Source organism: Myxine glutinosa, chromosome 9, assembly GCF_964187855.1.
Source record: "Myxine glutinosa chromosome 9, kmMyxGlut1.1, whole genome shotgun sequence".
NCBI lineage: Eukaryota > Metazoa > Chordata > Myxini > Myxiniformes > Myxinidae > Myxine > Myxine glutinosa.
The window spans coordinates 150111977-150135300 of NC_136269.1; the positions used below are offsets into that span (position 1 = coordinate 150111977).

A 23324-nucleotide genomic window follows, 5' to 3' on the forward strand; every position below is an offset into this window, starting at 1 on the left:
AAGAAAGAAGAGTTTAGAAAGATTAATGGAATAAGAAGTTATAAACATCAATTATATTCAGAAGAGATAAATAAGAAAGCATTGGGGGCTTTTGATGATAAGAGGTTTATTTTAGAAAATGGAATTGATAGTCTCCCTTATGGTTATATAAGTATATAAGTGATAAGATATATATATAAGTGATAAGATATATATAAGTGATAAGATATACATAAGTGATAAGATATATATAAGTGATAAGATATATATAAGTGATAAGTTAAAAAGGGGGGGGGGTTGGGGATTTTAACGGGCTACCGCCGCCTTTTTTACTATTATATAAATGATAGAACCAAGTATCAACCAGACTAAAGAGTGGAGGTGTAATCAACCTTGGTATATAAATGGAAAACATAATGAATGTGAAAAATATCAAATAGGTATAATTGAAAAGGCAACTGGTAAAAAAGTTCACAAAACAAATAAGAGAATTAATTTAAATACCGGTGAATTGGGTAAAAAAGATGGAAATATTTTTGAGTGGACGGAAAACTTTGATGGTTGTCAGGAAAATATATACTTTAATTTAAAAATGGTATGTGGCACTGGAGGCGCTCAAGCAAGAACATTGAGGGAGGTTTACCATTTTATCTTAGCTCAGTTAAAATATCTTAATAAAGAACCAAACTCAAACATATTTTTTGTTAATATATTAGATGGTGAAGAGAGTTGTAGGAGAATTAAATTATTTCCCACGCATAAACAAATATTTGTAGGGTCGTTGTTTGAGTGGGTTATATTCACCAGATGATATTAAGAGTAAAAGGTTAAAAGGTCCATGAGGTCAGAAGGATCACAGGTGTTTAAGTGGTCTAATGAATAAGGATAACATGTCAAAAGGTTAGAAGGTTCGTAAAGAACAGGGTGAGAGAAATAGAGGTCTTTAGGGGCAATGAGGGAGGGAAAGAATTAATATGGAAGTGAATGGGTCAATGTTTGAGTGGGTCAAAGATTAATCTGCCAGATGATATGTAGAAGAAGGATGATAGGTCTATAAGAGAAAACAAATATTTGTAGTGTTTGAGTGGTCTAATGAACAACATTAAGGATAGGTACTACAGACAAAAGGTTCATAAAGATGAGGGTGGGAGAAATAGAGGTGTTTATGATTTTTGAAAAAGACAAGGGGGTAAATGACATTAGATAGGGATTTCCCATGTTAAACGGAGGTGTCCCAGAAGCAACATTATTACACTACTGGTGCCCCAGCAATGTCGTGCGCTGGAGGATATGTTACTTATTTATTTGGTATGGTTTGGTGTACTTTGAATGTAACTCTTCCTGTCTACTTTGTTTTGGTTATTTCTTCATTAAGGCTTTTTTGATATTTTTCACATTTGTGATGTTTGCCATTTAAACACCACACCCCCATTTCAGGTATTTCATAATAAGCCATGCCCCTTACGACTAAGCCACAGCCACTTTTCCTAAGCCACGCCCACTTTTCATAAACAACATCCTTTCCCCCAAACCATGCCCACACACCATTATTTCACTAGGCCACGCCCACTTTTGCAATTTTGGGTCTAGTGGGGAGGAACATAGCAAAGGAACGTCCCTCACTCCTGACGTCACTCGAAGCCTTTCTCATACGGGCGCAAGTGGGGATCGGAAGTCTTGTGCGATGTCCATCCAGGCCATGTTAGAACAATTAACAAATTTGATTTCACTGTTCAAATACTTATGCACATGGCTGGTGGGAGATATGACTTTGCGGCCACGAAATCCGCGAATACGCAAAGCATAGGTCCGCAAATGTAGAAGCAGGTCACATGGTATGAACCGCAAATATGAGGGGTCCGCGAATGTTTGGGTTCGACTGTACTTTCTTCATAAAGGCAATATAATAAAATTATTCCTGGGTGCAGTAACTTTCTTCATGTGTAACATCTCAGAACAACATTGCACGCACGCACACACGCCTGGACTCACTGTGGCATCAAATATTCAAGTGTCATCTCCATGACCTTCCGGATGCCAAGCTCATCAATATCACGTGTGGAGAAGTACCGCAGACCATAGTTTTTCAGGATAAAGCTGACAAAAGAAGTGAAATATCAATTGATGTTGTATATAAATTGGCACTACTTATTTAAGAGTATGCATGTAAATCTGGCTTTCAATTATATTCCTGCATTTACAGTCACGTGAAAAAGAAAGTACACCCCATGTAAAGTTTTGACTTTTTCAACATATTTCAACATACAGCTATTTGATGTTCATTTCAACAATATTGACAGATAAAGGTGATATAATATAACAAATATCATGAAACATTTACATTTTGTAGTCCATTGTATAATTTAAATAAACATAAATGCAAATTTCGCATGTGGAAAAAGTAAGTACACCCTGACATTTATCACTACTTCAAACACCTAAAATTAGAAGCAGGTGCACCAGCTCAGGTGCAAATGATTAGAACAATCGTTTGAGAGGATCTTGGAGGAACCTGTCTCATTTAAACCTCAGACATTTCGTTTGGTTTGCTCTTTGTTGTTGAAGTGTGCGGCGTCACCATGCCGAGATCAAAATAGCTCTCTGAGGCCTTCAGAAAGAAGGTTAAAGATGCCTACGAGTCTGGGAAGGGATATAAAAAGATCTCCAAACAATTTGAAATCAATCATTCGACTGTCCGGAAGATCATCTGCAAGTGGAGAAGATTCCAAACAACTGCCAACTTCTTCAGGCCAGGCCGTCCCAGCAAGTTCAGCCCGAGAGCAGGCCGCAAGATGCTGAAAGAAGTCTCCAAGAACTGCAGAATGTCATCACGGGACCTGCAGGTAGCTCTTGCCACTGTTGATGTCAAAGTGCACGAGTCTACCATTAGATAGAGGCTGCACAAATTTCATCGACATCGGAGGTGTGCCAGGAGGAAACCTTTGCTGTCCAGAAAGAACATCAGGGCAAGACTAAAGTTTGCCAATGATCACCTACGCAAAGACCAGCACTTCTGGAACAATGTGCTCTGGACAGATAAGTCAACGGTGGAGCTATTTGGCCACAGTACCAGAAGACATGTTTGGTGAAAACCAAAGACAGCATTTGAGCACAAGAACCTGATACCAACTGTAAAGCATGGTGGTGGAAATATTATGGTTTGGGGCAGCTTTGCTGCATCAGGGCCTGGGCAGCTCACCATCAGAGAATCCACGATGAATTCTTCATTGTACCAGAGGGTGCTTGAGGATAATGTGAGGCCATCTGTCGGAAAGTTGAAGCTCAACCGAAGGTGAACCTTGCAACATGACAATGACCCTAAACATACCAGTAAATCCACCAAGGAATGGCTGAAAAGAAAGAAATGGAGGGTTCTGGAATGGCCAAGTCAAAGCCCGGATCTAAATCCCATCGAGATGTTGTGGGAGGATTTGAAACGAGCTGTGCATGCAAGAAACCCCTCAAACATCGCACAGCTGAAATAATTCTGCATGGAGTGGGCAAAAATTTCTCCCAGTCGATGTCAGAGACTGGTAGACAGTTATAAGAAACGCCTACTTGAGGTTGTTTTTGCCAAAGGGGGCAATACCACCGATTAGAGCCAAGGGTGTACTTACTTTTCCACATGCGAAATTTGCATTTATGTTTATTTAAATTATACAATGGACTACAAAATGTAAATGTTTCATGATATTGGTTATATTATATCACCTTTATCTATCAATATTGTTGAAATGAACATCAAATAGCTGTATGTTGAAATATGTTGAAAAAGTCAAAACTTTACATGGGGTGTACTTACTTTTTCACGTGGGATATCTGAAAAATCCTTCACATTTAATTCATGATGGAATGTCAAAGGCCACAGCACGTTTAAAATGCAACACTAACCAGTGCGTGCAGGGAATGCAAAGAAATGCGCAAATCAAGCAAGCAAGCAATCCACAATAATGAGTCATGAACCTGGTGATGGGTCAAAATCAAGCAAGCAATCCACAAGATCCACAAGAACGAGTCATGGATCTGGTGATGGAACAAGATCAAGGTTGCTCGGTTTCAACCCATGTCATCCAGTTCGCTAGACAAGATGGGAAATTGAGAGCGATTGTGAAGCCAAGAAGTCATCGAGGAAATACTCACTGCTCTGCTGGGTCGACATCACGCAGCCCGATATATACGATGTCTCGTGCCGAAAGGCAAGGTGACAGCCATGAGAATTCAGATAGAGAGGGAATCTGAGCACACAATCATTAATAGTGATTTGTTATTTTGGAATGTTCTGCAAAACCCATTCATTGCCTTTTCACATTATTGTAGAAATATAAATCAAATATTCCTTCTGCCTGTATTGTCATTGTGTATTTTTTTTCTTTGTAAACAAAAACCAATTTGATTATGAAGTTTTTGCACAAATTGGCAAAGCAAATGGCATTATTATGTGGAAACAAAACTAATTCATAACTAGAAAGCATCTGAAAATGCAAAGCTTGTCCTCATCCGCTTTGTACTCAGACTTATTCCGTATGCTAAACATGACAAACAACATGCATTTTAAAGGCCATTTTCCCTACTAGAGCAGGGGTTAGCCTTGCGGTCCCCATGACAATCTTCTCCATTTTGCCCTATTTTCTGCATCTCTCCTTGTTAACCCCCTTGTCCGCATTTCTTCTTCCACCATCTTTGGCCAAGCCTTTCTCGGTCTTCCCCGTCCTCTACTTCCTTCTACATTCATTTCCATCACTCTTCTCAACCAGTCAATTTCATCCTTCCTCAACACATGACCAAACCATCTCAACCTGTTCCTCTTCACAGCATCAATCACAGGCTTTATTCCCATCATCTTTCGCAATTCATCATTTGTCTTCCTCTCAACGATACTCCGCACATCCACCGAACCATTCGCATTTCCACCCTTTCCAACCTTCGTTGCTGCTCTACGTTCATTACCCATGTCTCGCTCCCATAAATCATAACACTTCTCACACATGCAGCATACACCTTTCCCTTCAGCTTCAACGACACTCCCCTCATCATCAGCATGCCACTCAGTTCCCGAAACTTCTTCCATGCACATCTCACTCCAGCAACCGTTGCCGAGTCTGATCCACCTTCTCCATTCAGCATGTCTCCGAGGTAGCAAAATGTTTTCACACCTTCCAGCTTCACGCCGTCTCCAAGATCCAACTCAACATTTCCTCCATCTGCAGCTTCCTCTGTGCACACCTTACATTTGAATGTAGCTGCCACACTGGTTAATGACCCTCTCAAACCACTACATTTTTGATGAACCCACTCAGCGCACATTGTTCATTGAATGGAATTCACTCCGACACTCTTCCTACACACAGCACAGGGCCACTTCCCAGTTCTTTCCACCTCACCACATGCTATACCACTTGCCATCACCTTCGTCTTTCCGATATTCACCTTCAGACCTTTTGTCTCCATACATTCCTTCCACTTGTTCATCTTTTCCTTCAGTCCATCCATACTTTCCGCAATCTACACCAGATCATCTGCATAAAACAACTCCCACGGTAAACCCTCCTTTACGTTCTGAGCCAGCACCTCCATCACAGCTACAAATAGTAATGGACTTAGTACCAACCCCTGATGCACTCCCACCTTCACCTCAAACTCACCACTGTTCCCGTCCTTTGTCCTTACAGCTGTGCGCGCTCTTTTGTACATTGCCATCACTACTCTGATCAACCATTCCTCCACTCCTAACTTCCTCAATGCCCATGTCAATACTTTGCGTGGAACCCTATCAAATGTTTCACAAAAACAGCTACAAACACTACAAGGGCACTCGGTGGAGCACATGCCTCCGCCAGGCTGAACAGTTTGTGGTTTCTATCCTACTGATAGGCCGGATCTGGATTCGGACCTGAACCAAAATCCAATTGGTTTGTTCTTACCCAAACAGACAGACAGGAGTGAAAACATAACCTCTATACACCTTCTGTGGCGGAAGTAAATATGCTTCAGTGACTCATATGCAAACCCTGCTGAAATTGCAGGTCAATCGGATGAAAATTGACGATTTTATGCAACCTTGACCTTTGACCTTTTGACATTATTAATTGTCTTCTCCATATTCTCATGATAAAGTTTTGCTGAAAATTTGAGGACAATGACTCAAATGGTAAAAAAAAAAAGTTATGGCTCGGACAGACACAGAAACACACACAGAGACAGAAGTGACTGCAAAACAACATCTCCAGCTGTGTGGTGGACAGGTCAACAATCACAATATGCGTAGGGTACCACCAAGACACTGGCTAGATCAGGCCGTCCCTCCAAACTGGATGACCAACCAAGGAGGAGACTGATCAGAGAGGACACCAAGAAGCCAATGGCAACTTTGAAAGAGCTACAGACATTTATGGCAAAGACTGGTCAATGTGTGTGTCGTGAAATCAGATGAAGGAGAGTCCACCCGAATCACTCCACGAGACGAGGGCTGATGCAGTTCCGGTGAGGAGGAATCGGTGTGCTACAATTGCGGGAAGTGAGGGCATTTTGCCAAAGTCTGTCGCGCGCCCAAGACCAAGCGTGTGACACTCGCGGGCACGCGCTTGTCGACGGGAACCCGAAGAGCTCCGGTCAGCCTCACTCGTGCCTTGGTGCCGGTCAAAATCAACGGCCAATCGGTGGAAGCATTGGTCGACACTGGGAGCGATCGGAGCTACATCAGCCCTAGTCTCGTGGAGCGATTCGGGTGGACTCCAGCCGCCTCGACTCAGCACGTATACATGGCTTCCGGAGCCCTATGGCAGCGAGCGTGTGGAGTGTGTGGTTGAGCTAGTTGCTAATGATGTTACTGTAATGTTAAGTTGCTCGTCCTCCCTAACCTCTGCTCCGACATCCTCCTGGGTCACGATTTTTTGAATCGGCACAAACGCTTAGAGATGCAGGTCGGCTGCACCCACACTCTATCTGTGGGCACAGAGCCAGGCCCGGTTTGCGCTCTCGCCGAGATAGCCGTCGACCTGCCTCCTCGACTATTCCAGAGCTTAATTGCTAATTTTCATCCGGTCACTATTAAATCTAGAAGGTATTCCCAGCTGGATGCTATCTTTATAGCCGCTTAAACTAAACGCCTTTTGCATGAAGGCATCAACAAACCCAGCCGTTCAACCTTGGCGAGCACAAGTGCTGGTCATAGACAGTCCGAACCATCGCAACCGCATAGTCGTAGACTACTGCCAAACTATTAACCGTTTCATTCAACTCGATGCATATCCCCTGCCCAAAATGGAGGATATGGTTCGGGCGGTATCTAAGTATAGAGTATTCAGCACGGTCGACCTAAGAAGCGCGTATCATCAGATTCCGATATGAGCGGTCGACCTGACCATATACGGCTTTCGAGTCTGGACAGCATCTATCTATAATTCCAGCAATCTCTGTGTGTCTGTCTGTGTGTTTGTCTGTGACCGCTGTTTCTCGACAACCACGGGTCCGATATACTTGAAACTTGCCAGGTATATTGCTGGGGACCCGAGGATGTGCCTTTTCAAGGTTTCATATTAATCGGACAATTACTTACCGAGATATGTCCAAAAAACGCTTCAACCAATCAGAGAGCAGCGAGCTATCACGTGTGCCGAACGTGGCGATCAGACTCTGCCTCGGACGGCACATTTGACAGCGTATTCATTTATTTCACGTTGGAAAACTATGTTGCCGTTAAACTATGTTTTAAAACGAATTCAAACTGCGATTAAATTAAAACGATTCATCCTAACTGCGATTTGCGAACTTCCGGACAGTGACGACTTATCTTCCGGCAGCCAATCACAGAACGCTCTGTTGCGTAGGCGTGGCCGATGTGAGACGAGCGGAGCTGAGCGCGTTACGAGCTGACCGCCATTACGGTACGTAATTCGATTTCTTATGCGCATTATTTCTCCCAATTCAGTCAGAGCGAAGGGCGGAAGCGAAGAGCGTTGCTTTTTTTGTTTACGGGCGTACGGGCGGGGTAGAGCGTACGGGTAGCGTTTTTTTTTTTTTTTGGCCACGGAACGGGCACCCACGTACGGGCAATGCCCTAGTTTGTATCAATTCCGTATAATTCCATTCGGAGTTACACATGGCGTGGTGTGCTTCCAGAGAGCTATAGACACAATTTTGGCAAAGGAACAAGTGAAAGATGCATTCGTGTACGTTGACAATATGACCATTTGCGGTTGGAATGAAAAGGACTACGACTCGGATCTGCATCGGTTCTTGGAAGTGGCTCCTAAATACCGACTGACCTTCAATGAGTCAAAATGCAGTTATTCGGTGGGAACCATAAATCTGTTGGGGTACACGGTGTCTGGAGGGGAGATAAGGCCTGATCCGGCACAGCTCCAAGCTCTACTCTACCTTGCCCCTCCCCTTGACCGTGTGACGTTAAGGCGAAAAATGGGACTATTCGCCCATTACAGCATGTGCGTCCCACGGTACTCATAGAAGACAAGGCCTCTTGTGGAATGCAAAACATTCCCGCTGCTCTTGGCCGCGCTAACGGCGTTTCAACAACTTAAAAGGAACGTCGCCATCTCGGTCGCAGCTTCAATCAACGAGACAGTTCCCTTTGTGATAGAAGCGGATGCTTCTGATTGTGCAATAGCTGCGACATTGAGTCAGGGTGGCCGACCAGTAGCATTCTTCTCAAGGACTGACTGATAGCGAGCGACGTCACTCCTCTATCGAAAAGGAAGCATACGCCGTGGTTGAATCGATCCGCAGATGAAGAGATCTTCTAGGTCAGCGCTTTACAGTCATAACTGATCAACAGTCCGTCTCCTTTATGTACGACGGAAAGCATTCTCAAAAGATAAAGAAGAAGAAAATTGCTCGGTGGAGCATAGAACTGGCTGACTATTGCATCGAAATCAAGTACAGGCCGGGAATGTACAACCACGTGGCAGATGCTCTGTCTAGGCCCGTCTGCGCCGCTATGACCATCAGCGACGTGCGGAATATCCATGCGGCAGTCTGAATCCTGGTGTGACACACATGGCCCACTTTTGTAGGAGTAAGAACCTACCTTTTTCTGTGGATGAGATACGTCAGTTATGCAAGACCTGCAGGGTTTGCGCGGAACTAAAACCGAGTTTCTACCAACCTGCGATAGGCACGCTCATACACGCTGGTGGACCGTGGGAGCGCCTGAATGCCGATTTCAAGGGGCCTCTGTCCTGTAATCGGTACATGCTGACAATCGTGGATGAGTACTCGCGATTTCCGTTCACATTTCCATGCGGCGACATGTCTTCCCTTTCAGTGATCCGCTGCTTCAGGCAACGATTCCTGATGTTCGGGTATCCGGCATTTGTGCACAGCGACCGTGGGACTGCTTTTATGTCTCGGGAGATTAAGCAATTTCTCCTCGAGTGTGGCATCGCCTCCAGCCATACCACTGCCTATAACTCCCAGGGGAAAGGGGAAAAAAAATCGAAAGATATAACGGTGTTATCTGGAGGGCTATTACGATGGCTTTGCGTACCCGCAGCCTTGCCCCAACCATGTGGGTACGGGTGCTTCCTGAAGCACTGCACACGATTCGCTTGCTTCTGTGCACTTCCACTAATGCTACTCCTCACGTGCGACTCTTCCGGTACCAACGTCGTGGGTCCTGCGCTCATCCCTTACCCTCGTGGTTAGCCGAGCCTGGACCTGCACTGCTAAAACGCATGGTTCGTCAAAGCAAATATGAACCGCTTGCTGACCGAGTAGACATACTGGATGCGAATCCGTCATACGCTCACGTCCGGTTGGCTGACGGACGACAAACCACAGTACTGTTTCGGCATCTGCCCCCTTGAGGTGAGATGGACGAAACCGAAGCCGACTCGACTACTCCCGCACGGGCTGACCCACGCCATGCAGAGCCTACTGGGGGTGACGCTGCCTCGCATTACGAAAGCATGTCTCCTTTGCCTCAGGCCGCGGACTCGCCCGGTTCTGGTAGGAGATCGCCGGACGATGGAGAGCCATCTATGCCCAACAGCATTATGTGGAGTTGATGGAGTGTACCGCACTGGCGGTGGCTGGCTTTGTCAACCTCCGACTCGCTTCGGTTATGATCCTATTAGCGGCATTCTTAAGAGAGGGAGAATGTAGAGAAATCAGACGAAGGAGAGCCTGTTGCGGGCCTGATACACATAACTGTCTGTCGGGGCGGTTCTGCGGAGATGGGCGTATTTGCATATGTAACCAGCTGTGTGAAGGAGTTACAGCTATTTGCTGCTATGAGACGTTGTGAGCTAGGTAAGATTGATTAATCATGCTATTTAGTAGTTTGGTAATGACTGCTTCATTCTGGATGTGTTTGCTTGCTTTGCTTGCTTTATGAAAGACTTATAGTATGATGTTGTGTCCTGTAGACCTGGTCGATTGCAAAAAAGCATCCTATCCTGCGAGGTCTCTGACTCTACTTTCACAACAATGTGCATGTGACAACAATATCCCAAGCACTCCACAAGTCTGGCCTGTACGGTAGGGTGGCAAGAAGCAAGCCATTACTCAAAAAAGCCCACCTTGAGTCCCGTTTGAGGTATGCAAAAAAACACTCCAGAGATTCTGAAGCCATATGGCAAAAGGTTTTGTGGTCTGATGAAACCAAGATGGAACTTTTTGGCCGAAATGAAAAACATTACGTTTGGTGCAAGCCCAACACAGCACATCACCCAAATAACACCATCCCTACTATGAATCATGATGGCAGCAGCATTATGTTATGGGGATGTTTCTCATCAGCAGGGACTAGAGCACTTGTCAGGATGGAAGGGAAAATGGAGGCAGCAAAAAACAGAATATCCCAGAGGAAAACCTGCTGCCCTCTGCAAGAAAGCTGAAATTGTGACGGAAGTTCACCTTTCAGCATGACAACGACCCGAAGCACACAGCCAAAGCTACACTGGATTGGCGAAGGAAAAAAAAGATAAATGTCCTTGAGTGGCCTAGACAGAGCTAAGACCTAAATCCAATCGAAAATCTGTGGCATGACTTGAGAATTGCTGTCCATCAACGCTCCCCACGCAACTTGACTGGGATTAAAAACAGTTTTGTACAAAAGAATGGGCAAAAATTATTGCCCAATCAAGGTGTGCAAAGTTAGTAGAGACCGATCCCAACACACTCACAGCTGTAATTGATGTCAAACGTGCTCCCACCTTGTATTAATTCGGAGGGGGGTGGGGCGGTGGTGGACACTTATCCAACCAAGATATTCTAGTTTTGTATTTTTTATTTCTTTTCTGAAATTTGTAGAATTTGTTTTTCACTTGGAAGTTGTGGGTTACGACATGTAAATAAAGGTGGAAAAAGTCTGGTTTAATGCAATTTAATTCCCAACTATAAGATAACAAAACGTGAAAAGTTTGAGAAGGGGTGTGTAGACTTTCTATAGGCACTGTGTATGAAGAAGCTAAGTCCGCACACATTGTAACCTAATGGTGACCCAGTGGTCGATACCTTTGGTTCTTGAGGTTTTTTATTTTATTTTTTAATCTAAGCACCCACATTATTCTCTGAAAACAAATATATTCCTGATTTTGTCCACTCTGTTTCAAAATGACCCAATTTTGACAAGAAAGAATATCACTCGTTAGACATTTTTTTAAACGTGGTGTTTGCACCTTGTCCTGCAGCTCATGAAGCAAGAAGGCCAAGGGCTGTCCATGGAGGTTTCCGGTGGGTGATGTTAGCGGGGTGTTTATGTCAGCATGTGCATCCACCCAGATAACTGCAGGATTTTGCTGTGCCATGGAATGGCCATACACGGAGCCCAGTGCAAGACTATCAAAACAAACCCAGGCAGTTGGTCAAGCCCTCGTCCATTCAGTGCCAATTTTTTGTGCTGGTCATTTCTTTTCAGACAAACCACCATTTCTTTCTCCACAGCTTTTTATGTCCCAGAATTCTGGCATCATCTGTTAAATCATGTGCACATTTTGCAAAACATTATATACACTACATTATTAACTTTCTATAGATACGTGTTGCTTTGTAACCGCTGCATGCCGCACCTTACCATCCCACCAAGGCTTTGAGTAACGAGTTTGCAGAGAAAATGAGAGCAACATCTTCCAAGGTGAAATTATATGAGTAATGAACAAGAATTACATTTTCTACCACAATGTCAACACAACACTCTATCTACCAACCAGGGAGAGAAAAATTATTCATCATTTGCAGTTTTTGTCAATTCATAAATCTCCCAAATGTACCTCTTTGATTTGAATAGTTATTAAAATGTTAACATATACATAGATCTATAATAACAATAAGTGTGTGTGTGTGTGTGTGTGTGTGTGTGTGTGTGTGTGTGTGTGTGTGTGTGTGTGTGTGTGTGTGTGTGTGTGTGTGTGTGTGTGTGTGTGTGTGTGTGTCCTCGTCCTCCATAACTGCAAAACCATGAGACCTAGCGGCTCAAAAATTTCCATCCATATTAAGAGAACTCCAAAGGAGTGCATGAACTAAAACTGGGTATTTGGCTAAATGTACTGTCACATGAAAAGTAAGTACACCCCATGTAAAGTTTTTACTTTTTCAACATATTTCAACATACAGCTATTTGATCTTCATTTCAACAATATTGATAGATAAAGGTGATGTAATATAACAATTATCATGAAGCATTTACATTTTGTAGTCCATTGTATAATTTAAATAAACATAAATGCAAATTTCGCATGTGGAAAAAGGAAGTACACCCCGACATTTATCACTACTTCAAATACCTAAAATTAGAATCAGGTGCACCAGCTCAAGTGCAAATGATTAGAACATCGCAGAGAGGATCTTGGAGGAACCTGTCTTATTTAAACCTTAGACATTTCGTTTAGTTTGCTCTTTGTTGTTGAAGTCTGCGGCGTCACCATGCCTAGATCAAAAGAGCTCTCTGAGGCCTTCAGAAAGAAGGTTATAGATGCCTACGAGTCTGGGAAGGGATTTAAAAAGATCCCCAAACAATTTGAAATCAATCATTTGACTGTCCGGAATATCATCTACAAGTGGAGAAGATTCCAAACAACTGCCAACTTGTTCAGGCCAGGCCGCCCCAGCAAGTTCAGCCCGAGAGCAGACCGCAAGATGCTGAAAGAAGTCTCTAAGAACCCCAGAATGTCATCACGGGACCTACAGGTAGCTCTTGCACCTGTTGATGTCAAAGTGCACGAGTCTACCATTAGAAAGAGGCTGCACAAATTTGATCTACATGGGAGGTGTGCCAGGAGGAAACCTTTGCTGTCCACAAAGAACATCAGGGCAAGACTAGAGTTTGCCAATAAACACCAAGGCAAAGACCAGCACTTCTAGAACAATGTGCTCTGGACAGATGAGTCAAAGGTAGAGCTATTTGGCCACAGTACCAGAAGACATGTTTGATGAAAACGTTTGGCGAATGTTTGGCCATGGCCATGTTTGGCCATGTTTGGCCATGTTTGGCGAAAACCAAAGACAGCATTTGACCACAAGAACCTGATACCAACTGTAAAGCATGGTGGTGGAAATATTATGGTTTGGGGCAGCTTTGCTGCATCAGGGCCTGGGCAGCTCACCATCATGGAATCCACTGTGAATTCTTCATTGTACCAGAGGGTGCTTGAGGATAATGTGAGGCCATCTGTCGGAAAGTTGAAGCTCAACCGAAGGTGGACCTTGCAACATGACAGTGACCCTAAACATACCAGTAAATCCACCAAGGAATGGCTGAAAAGAAAGAAATGGAGGGTTCTGGAATGGTCAAGTCAAAGCCCGGATGTAAATCCCATCGAGATGTTGTGGGGGGATTTGACACGAGCTGTGCATGCAAGAAACCCCTCAAACATCGCACAGCTGAAAGAACTCTGCATGGAGGAGTCGGCAAAAATTTCTCCCAGACGATGTCAGAGACTGGTAGACAGTTATAAGAAACGCCTACTTGAAGTTGTTTCTGCCAAAGGGGGGCACAATACCACCGATTAGAACCAAGGGTGTACTTACTTTTTCCACATGCGAAATTTACATTTATGTTGATTTAAATTATACAATGGACTACAAAATGTAAATGTTTCATGATATTTGTTATATTATATCATCTTTATCTATCAATATTGTTGAAATGAAGATCAAATAGCTGTATGTTGAAATATGTTGAAAAAGTCAAAACTTTACATGGGGTGTACTTACTTTTTCACGTGACTGTAAACACCCCTTTTGAAGATATTAACGGGGGTCTTCATCATCAGGACATCGTTGGTCTTAATCCACCACGCCTCTTGCCTTGGAACAGGACGCAATGGCCCCTGGTGCACATTTGAAGACTGAACAACACGTCTTATCATACTAAAATACGCAATTTGGCGTCTGTTTGTCTCATGATCTTTGACTGTGATACATTCCTTATCCAATCTCATCCAATCTTGACAGGGTGACTAAGGGTTACACAATGAAGGTTGTAGCACATTCGTTTGCCCCCCTCCAACAACAACAACATGCATTTTAAGGCCATTTTCCCTGCTAGAGCGGGGGTTGGCCTTGCGGTCCCCATGACATGACATGCCCCCCTCCCCAAGAGAGTTTCTCCCCCAAGCGGGTTTTCCCCACCATCGCCGTAAATGGGGTTGCGTGTTGAGGTGCATAGCCGTATTAAGCTAGCTTTATCGTGGCGTTTTTCCAAGGCTGCTTTTAATAACAAAAAGAATGATAATAGCATAATATTCATGCTATTATGAAACATTATTAATACCAATAAAGTCCCACCTCCCCTAGGGGGTTTTTCCTCCTTCGACAAAAGTCGTGTCTACGTTTATAAATAGCTTATCGTGGCGTTTTCTTGGCAGCAATGGGCCAACGGCCTCGACCAGAAGTAAAAATATGATAAATCATAAGCACGTATGATTAGCTTTTTAAACAGTCGCTAATGCTGTTTATAACTGAATGAATGAATGATCGTTTTAAGGCCATTTTCCCCGCCAGAGCAGGGGTTAGCCTTGCGGGCCCCTTGACAATCATGGTTCCCTGTTTGAGGCAATGTTTTTATGGCCGGATGCCCTTCCTGGCGCCAACCCTTAGTCGCCTCTTACGATGCGCAGGGATACGGTGTACCTATTCTAAACCGGGGTACACACCGGGATCATTCATCCCAGCAAGCTGGTACTCAATTTGCCGACCTCGGCGGTGTTTTTCCAAAGCCGCTTCTCATTACAAACATAATAACACTTGTGATAATAGCATAATGTTAATGATATCTTTTCCATGACCTGATATAACATGTTATAATGTCATGCATGTCCTGATCAACTTTGAAACTCATTTCACTGAAAAACTCAGAATTTGTTTTCAATTTAATATCACAGTTACCATGATGTATACAATTAATAAAAAACTTTTTATTTTATTTAAAGGGATGTGGGGATGTTACTCCAAAAAGTATGTAAGCAAGGTAAGGATGGTCATAAGAAATCGATCATGTGAAACCATCTCCACATCTTTCTTAAAAATAATAATTGTCCTTATACAATAACTGTGTGTATATGTATGTATGTATGTATGTATGTATGTATGTATGTATGTATGTATGTATGTATGTATGTATGTATGTATGTATGTATACATATATATACAGACTTGGCATTTAATATGGAATATATATTTTTTTCTTGACTTGGGTTTACTTTCTTAACTCAGTATATCAATCTGGTGAGTTTCTTTTACACTTTGGTGATTTATTTGTTAAAGGAACCATGTCACTGATTGTCTGTCGCAGCAAGAAGTCAACAACAGGATTATATCACAAGTGGCGTGGCAAAATGTACGGACAGGTGCATTTGATGATTGGCTTCACAGTCGGGTATACAAGGGTTGTTGCGTTCTGTATTAGTGGAAAACAACTGCAGCACGTCTCCAAAAGTTATTGCCGCTTCCTCTGGAGATGGTCCGTCAACTCGACAATGCTGTTTGTCATGGAGTGGTGGCTTTACGAAATTACGGCATGAAACAGCGTCCTATTGCTCGGCAGTATGGCATCACTCAAGGTCAGGTGTCAAAGATCCTGAAACGAAATGCTCAGAGGGGTGTCCCTACTCCAATACCGAGGCCAGGACGTCCCCGCAGAACCACAAGGAGGGATGATCGCCAGCTGCACCGGTTAGTCCGCAATGGCCGTACCAAGTCAGCTAATCGGCTTAGGGCTGAGTGGCAGCAACTGACAAATGTGCCTGTATCCAGAAGGCTAGTCGACCAATGACTGGTTCAAGCAGGCTGTCGTGCCAGGCGTCCCCTGAGAAAGCCATGCCTGACCAGACAACACCGCCAGCGCCAATTGTAGTGGGCCAGAGAGCACCGTCAATGGCAGCCAGGACACTGGAATCACGTGATCTTCAGTGACGAGTCTAGATTTCTGGTCTATCGTCAAGATGGCCACGTCCGAGTGCGCAGACAAGTGCATGAAGCCTACAACAAAGATTGTATAGTGCCAAGAGTCCAAGCTGGAGGTGGTGGGGTGACCGTTTGGGCTGCTTTTCATGCAGGGGGCAAAACTGACCTGGTTGTTCTGAATGGAAACCTGAACCAGTTCAAGTACAGGGCCATTCTGGAAGAAACATTGCTTCCATTTGCTCGTGCAGCCTTTCGAGGAAACTTTGTCTTCCAAGATGACAATGCACGGCCTCATCATGCTCGCATGATCCAACGCTTTCTTGCAGACCATGGTGTAGAGCATATGGAGTGGCCTGCCATGTCCCCGGATATGAATCCGATAGAGAACTTGTGGGCAGAATTAACGTGTCAAATCGACCACTTGGACCAGCAGCCGACCTCTGTGCGTGAATTGCAGCAGGCTATTGTCACTGCATGGCAAGCGATTCCTGTCCAAACCTTGGCAAATCTCGTGAACAGCATGCGCCAACGTGTACGTGCTCTCCAGAATGCTCGTGGGGGTTAAACGAAGTACTGAACTGTAATTTTACTCTCCGTAATCCCAGTCGTAATTTAACTTTTGTTTTTGTTTAAAAAATGTTGGCTAATGTGCAAAATAAAGAGCTACTTCTGGAAAACGTACAGAAGTTTAACACAGTACTGTCCATGAATTGAGTTCGATATCAGTTTACATCACTTTCAAGGATCAATTTATTTGTTTTGAAATGTCAAATGTGGTTTTTGTTTCTTTCAAATGTCATATTAACAAAATCTAGAATAATTTCAACATAATTCCAATGAACTTTTGGTTCGAAGACATCTTGAAAAGTAAGTTCACCCCCACAAAAAAAATATTCCATATTAAATGCAAAGTCTGTATATAATATATATAATATATGTTATGTTTAAAAAATACAATTCCCAACCGCCACTTTCCCCCCTTTATAAACTAGTGCTTATCCCTATGGCTATCATTCTTCTTCATCATACCTGTTGCTCCAATTATCACTGGTACAATTTCGATGCTCTTCAGCTTCCAGGATCTCGTGACCTCATTTTTGAGGTCCTGGAATTTGGTCATTTTCTTGATTTCTGCCTTGTTTAGGCCAAAATCGCTGGGTACTGAAATCTCATTCATCAATGTTGTCTTTCCCTTTTCGTTCCTGAGTACAATATCCGGACGAAATGCTTTGTTTTCTATGTTTCCGCTTGATGGAATCTTCAGGTCGTATGTGGGCATGACGTCCTTGTTTTCAATGCTTGCCCTTTGCTTTGTTCGTGTTTCCATTAGTTTTATGGAACTGGGATATTTAAATTTCTGCAGATTTGCCAATGAATCACTTTGCATACGTTGTTGTGCTGTTGTGTGTAAAGTTGTTCTGATAATCGTTTTTTGCATCCTGAGAGCAGGTGACTAGTACTTCCTGTTTCTGTCTTCTTCACCTCCTCCCATTCTAGTGAAGCTTCCCCCCCCCCCCCCCCCATGACCCACTATGCAGCTCATCCAAGAGTCTGGACCGTGCACGAGTTACATGGCATCACATTCCGTTGACTTTACTCCCACCTTCATTGCCAGGATTTACGTCTGCAGTCTGGATCGATACCTTGGAATTTCTCGGCTCCTCTATGAACGTATCACCACGGTCTGGCCCAAACCTGCCCATAGCAGAGCCGTGCACATTACGTGTCATTCCCGTCTCCATGTCCCCCATGGGAACCTTAGCCACGGCCTCCTCACTCCTATCCCCCTTGATACCTTCACTTCTGGCATCCTGAGTTTCCTACGGTTCATTGGAGCCACGTCTGTTGACGAAACGCTGTCTCAAGCTATTCTCGGTGTTAGCAGCCGTTTGTGTGCATTCAGGTTCATTTTTCCCTTTCCACTCACAATCCCTCCGATCCCCCTTCAAACCTTCGCTTCTGGCGTCCGGAAGTTCCCGTGGTTCATTGGAGCCACGTCTATTCACAAAGCCCCTCTCAATCTATCAGACCCGGTGTGAGCAGCGCTTCGCATGCATTCATTTTTACGACTCCACTCAAAACCCTCCCCTTCTCTCGGTTTCTGCATTTTCGAGACCAAAATCACTTGGTACTGAAACCTCAATTAGCAATCCATTCTTTACCTTTTTGTATCCGAGTACTAAGTCCGGTCGCAGTGCTTTTTGTTCTATGTTCACGCTGAATGGGATAATCAGGTTGTACGTGAGAAATGTCTCCTTGTTTTGAGCATGAGGTTTGATATAGGTCCAAAGTGAGTGCTCGGAGGTTTAATAATTAATGTGTTTTTCCCTTGGTTCGTGTAGATAAGGTAATAAAGACAAGACAGATGACACAACAACATTATGATCATTAATAATCCAACTCACGAATCTAAATTCATTTGTTGATTTGGCCAAATTATTATTTCGCTGTAATGTCTGCCCTTCACTGAAAGTTTGCTGTTGAAGTAAAAGCAGTTTACCTGTGATCTCCACCCAATGTCACACAAGTATGTCCGTCACGTATCACTCTGCACACAGCCTTTGCCACTTGATGTACAGCGCAGGCCACACTCCATGATGTATTCCAATCAGTCTGAGGCACATCTTGGAAAGCAAGGTCGCCATAGTCAAACACAGAACAGCCTGTGTGTGGGAAAGGTTTGTGAGAAAAATGGGATTCAGAGGATTAGTGTGAAGTGTGAAGGAGGATGGAAAAGGGGTACTGAGGGGTGCACTGTTTGCAGCGAGTACATTTACTAATTATCCCCATCATCATTCATCTATATCTCTTCCCTAACCATTCCCTCCTTTCGCATTGTATCCTATCGTACAGTGCCGTGATATAATAAAATAAATAGCGCCGGGTGCGCTGATGGCCATCTCTTAAAGTTGTAGTTCAGACCTCTGCTGGTCTGACCAGACCTAAACCTCTGCGCTCGAGATTCATGGAGGCATGCGGGCCCTCAGGGCAGTCAGAGCGGAAGCTTGCACCAGAGATGTCCTGCGATTTTGCAGAACCGTGAGGGCACAGTGGAGAGGGTAAATGCAGAATCCCTGGAGGCGTGTTCCCCTCTCAGCCCTTTGGAATGATGCCATTAGGGTGGAGTATCGGGGCAGGAACAGGCAGGTCTGACCAGTTGTAGTTCAGACCTAAAGGCCTGTTCAGACCCAAAAGTGTCCCACATGTCTGTCCAACCAGATGCGCATAGCAGGAATCATCTGGGTGCGCAGCTATGGCCTCGTCACCCAAGATTGTTCTCAGGCGAGTTGTTACCATCCCAGCCTACATTACAACCTTTGAAACTTTAGGGTAAACCAGTTGAGTCAACAGAAGCACAAAAAAAAAATTGTCTTTTTTTTCCTCTTCTAGCAGCCAATATTATGTCGTTTTGGCCACGCAATATATATTTTTTCCTTTTATTCTCAATCTGGCCAGCAACACCAGTGTGATCTCTGTGTGGCACATCAACATTTGATAATTATATATACAATGGTCTCGCTGCAAGGTGAATGCTGGAATGGTATAGTATAATGGAATTCTGTGTCCCCATCATATGATGCACAGTCCGCCATATCTTGACAGTGCACAAATCATTGTGTTCCATGTAGTGGTTCCAACGGCACAGCCAGCGATGATCCCGGTCCACCCCAAATGCTGTGGTGCCGAAGCGGGCCGAACTTGGTCCAGTCTGCCGTATTTTCAGCAGCACCCACATTCAGCTATGCCAGTTCCATGAAAAAAGGCAAGGGTTCCAATCCTGCAGCTTTGCAGATGGCCAGGCAGCTGAGTTGTGGCCTTCAGGGCCTCCCTGGGAGCATGCGACAAGCAGTTAGGCACGCAGGGGAGTTGGAGCGTGTCCGCTCAGCCAGGGATCCCATGCCACAGGTTGTCAAAACCCCTTGCAATGCAGCTGTTGTCGGACCCTTTGATGTAATGAAGAACCAATGGCCCATGAACATGAAGGAGATGACAGGATGATGTGAGGTAGGGAATTCCGAGGAGCCAGAACACAGGGCCTTGGTCAGCGACGTAGCTTTGGCAGTGGAAAGGGAAGTTGCACCTTTGGGGAGGTCAGCACAGGCAGTCACTGGAGACATCGGGAGCACTGAGATCCAGAAGTTCTTCCTGAAGGCAGGACATGGCGTCCTCGAAGCAGCTGGAAACTTCAAATCTGCTTTGCAACCCCCCCGGTACCATGTGTAGAAGCGTCCAGCAGGTCAAGGACGATTGCTCACGTCGCTCCTCTCCATCACGGTCAGGAGCTTCCACCACGAAGAATTTGCTTGGTCATATTTTAGACACGTTTGTAGTATCCTGGATGGCATTATCTTTTCAGCATCAGTATCATTCCGACAAGAGGTCATTTTGTTTGGCAGCTGCGCTGCGCCTATATCGCGCATAGTCGGGCCAAAACCACCAGCAGCACATCAACGTGTGTGAGGTCAAGCGTCCAGGTGTGCGCTCGAGATTCATGGAGGCGTGCGGGCCCTCAGGGCAGTCGGAGCGGAAGCTTGCACCGGAGATGTCCTGCGATTTTGCAGAACCGTGAGGGCACAGTGGAGAGGGTAAATGCAGAATCCCTGGAGGCATGTTCCCCTCTCAGCCCTTTGGAATGATGCCATTAGGGTGGAGTATCGGGGCAGGAACAGCAATTCATGCCATCGGGATGAAACAACCCCGGTTGCTGAGGTGGTTGTCCACCAAAGTGTGCTGTCCGCATGCCGTGCCACAAGTTTGAGGGCCGCCGTGGCGGTGCTGCATTCCTGGGACATAGAACTTTCAGAGTACAGTGGGTGACTTTAAAGTTGGACTGAAGCAGAAAGATGCCGTTATTTCTAACATTCGGTGCGGGTGCAGGACAGGTTGGGGTGGTAACAATTCATGCATGATAATACTGCTAAGGTATACTGTTACGTGCTCCTCCCCAACCCCCTGGTCACGGTGTACCTCCGAGCCCCGAGAGGAGTCACGGCAGAAAAAATGTGTTATTCTGTATGTCAAAGATCAATGGTGAAGCCACACCAATTGTTACAAACCAACCAGTATTGTATTAAGATCACACAAGAATAACAGTACAACAACAATAGTAATCAATTGTACAACCAATATATATTTCCTATGATGGTACCATCAGGTTCGTACAATATAACTCACTGTGCTCCAAGTGAGCGAAAAGAAGAAGACTCCCAATGTCTCTAATTCCCGGCTTCAAGCCAAAGTTGCTTCCGGCTTCAAGCCAAAGTTGGTTCCGGCTTCAAGCCAAAGTCGATCCGCTCCAGCGATCGTCAGAACGATGTCCAATCGAGACCAGAATCCCGTTGGGTTGGCAGTTACAGTCCTGCTGCCAAAGCTGTGCAACGGCGCCCTCAAGGCGACTGGGAAATCCAAAGGCGCCCTCCAGGCGACGGGGAAATCACACCCTCGGATATGGACGTTCCACGGCTCAGTCGGCGAACCGCAAATTAATCTTCAAAAGCCATGTTGCACACACACACACCAGATACGTCTGAAAGCGGTGAAAACGGCTGACGAAGCAAAGAAACCTTGCTCGACGCGCAAAGCGCGCGAGTCAAAATGGCCGACGGCCCGTTCTCGAGACGTAACGGCCCTTCGAAGATTCTCTTCGGAATCAATCGCAAAACCTGACATGCAGGTTAATCTGTCACAGCGATAACAACTCTGTCGCAGGAATCCCTTTCCTGGGAAACCCAAAGTTCACTCGTGACTCTTGCTCGCCAATGTTCACTCCAGACCGCAAAGCAACTATGCTTCTTGTCCAACTCCACTCACTCCGCCTTCTTTTTCTCCTCTTCCTCTTCGTCGCCGTCCGGTTCCTGTTTCATTTCAAACATTAACCTTTTTACCTTTTGACAATAATAATTGCTATTTCCCTCAAACAAACAATAATAATAATACATGGAATCAAAAATGTTTACAGTGGATGAAAACCACAACAACGGAAGTGACAAATCCGTAACAATACCCATTCATCAGAGGAAAGCATCTTACTTTGACCACAGGATATATCACCCCTTAACTCAACCTGGGTTCTTATTTATCAACTGCAGATTTTCTATATCTTATTTTCCTCTAATTGTGCCCATTCAGTATATTTTCCGTATTGATTGGACAACAGGCGTAGTTTGACTTCTCTATTTGGGCAAGGGCTTAATATTATTCATGGGTAGCCAGGTCTGACTTCTAAAATTACCGTTTGTTAGCGTAGTTACTGTGATGATTTCAAATTCACAACTCCTTCCAAATGATGAGCTTTAATGAAATCAAATCTTCCACGTCATCCACAAAAGGATAATCACATATTAGCAAGCGGCCATATAAAACCCCTATAAAAAGCAAGCCGTATAAAGAAGCGTCAATTATGCTTACCAGCTCGGATCGGTCACAAAACACAGGCAGTTTCCTCGCACGCATACCAACCCTCTTATAAGGCATTGCTTATCTCAGCTGCCAGGGAGGGACTACAACAGATCACAACCATTATTTCATTACATTCTCCCTCCAATAAAGAATTCCAGCGAAGCACACATACAGTCACGTGAAAAAGTAAGTACACCCCATGTAAAGTTTTGACTTTTTCAACGTATTTCAACATACAGCTATTTGATCTTCATTTCAACAATATTGATAGAAAAGGTGATATAATATAACAAATATCATGAAACATTTACATTTTGTAGTCCATTGTATAATTTAAATAAACATAAATGCAAATTTCGCATGTGGAAAAAGTAAGTACACCCTTGGCTCTAATAGGTGGTATTGCCCCCTGTGGCAGAAACAACCTCAAGTAGGCGTTTCTTATAACTGTCTACCAGTCTCTGACATCGACTGGGAGAAATTTTTGCCCACTCCTCCATGCAGAATTTTTTCAGCTGTGCGATGTTTGAGGGGTTTCTTGCATGCACAGCTCGTTTCAAATCCCTCAACAACATCTCTATGGGATT

General features: G+C 44.4%; 1 protein-coding gene across 1 annotated transcript in view; it reads right to left on the reverse strand.

Annotated features, from left to right (window-relative positions):
* The window catches only part of ARG2 (arginase 2), a 90052-nt gene that overhangs the window by 26399 nt on the left and 40329 nt on the right, over nt 1-23324 (reverse strand). Inside the window, exons 3-6 of the mRNA XM_068127935.2 lie at nt 18839-19001; nt 11616-11775; nt 4120-4214; nt 1972-2076 (exon numbers count right to left, since the gene is read on the reverse strand). Of these exons, the coding sequence (XP_067984036.2) occupies nt 1972-2076; nt 4120-4214; nt 11616-11775; nt 18839-19001 (523 nt within the window). The remainder of the gene's footprint in view (nt 1-1971; nt 2077-4119; nt 4215-11615; nt 11776-18838; nt 19002-23324) is intronic.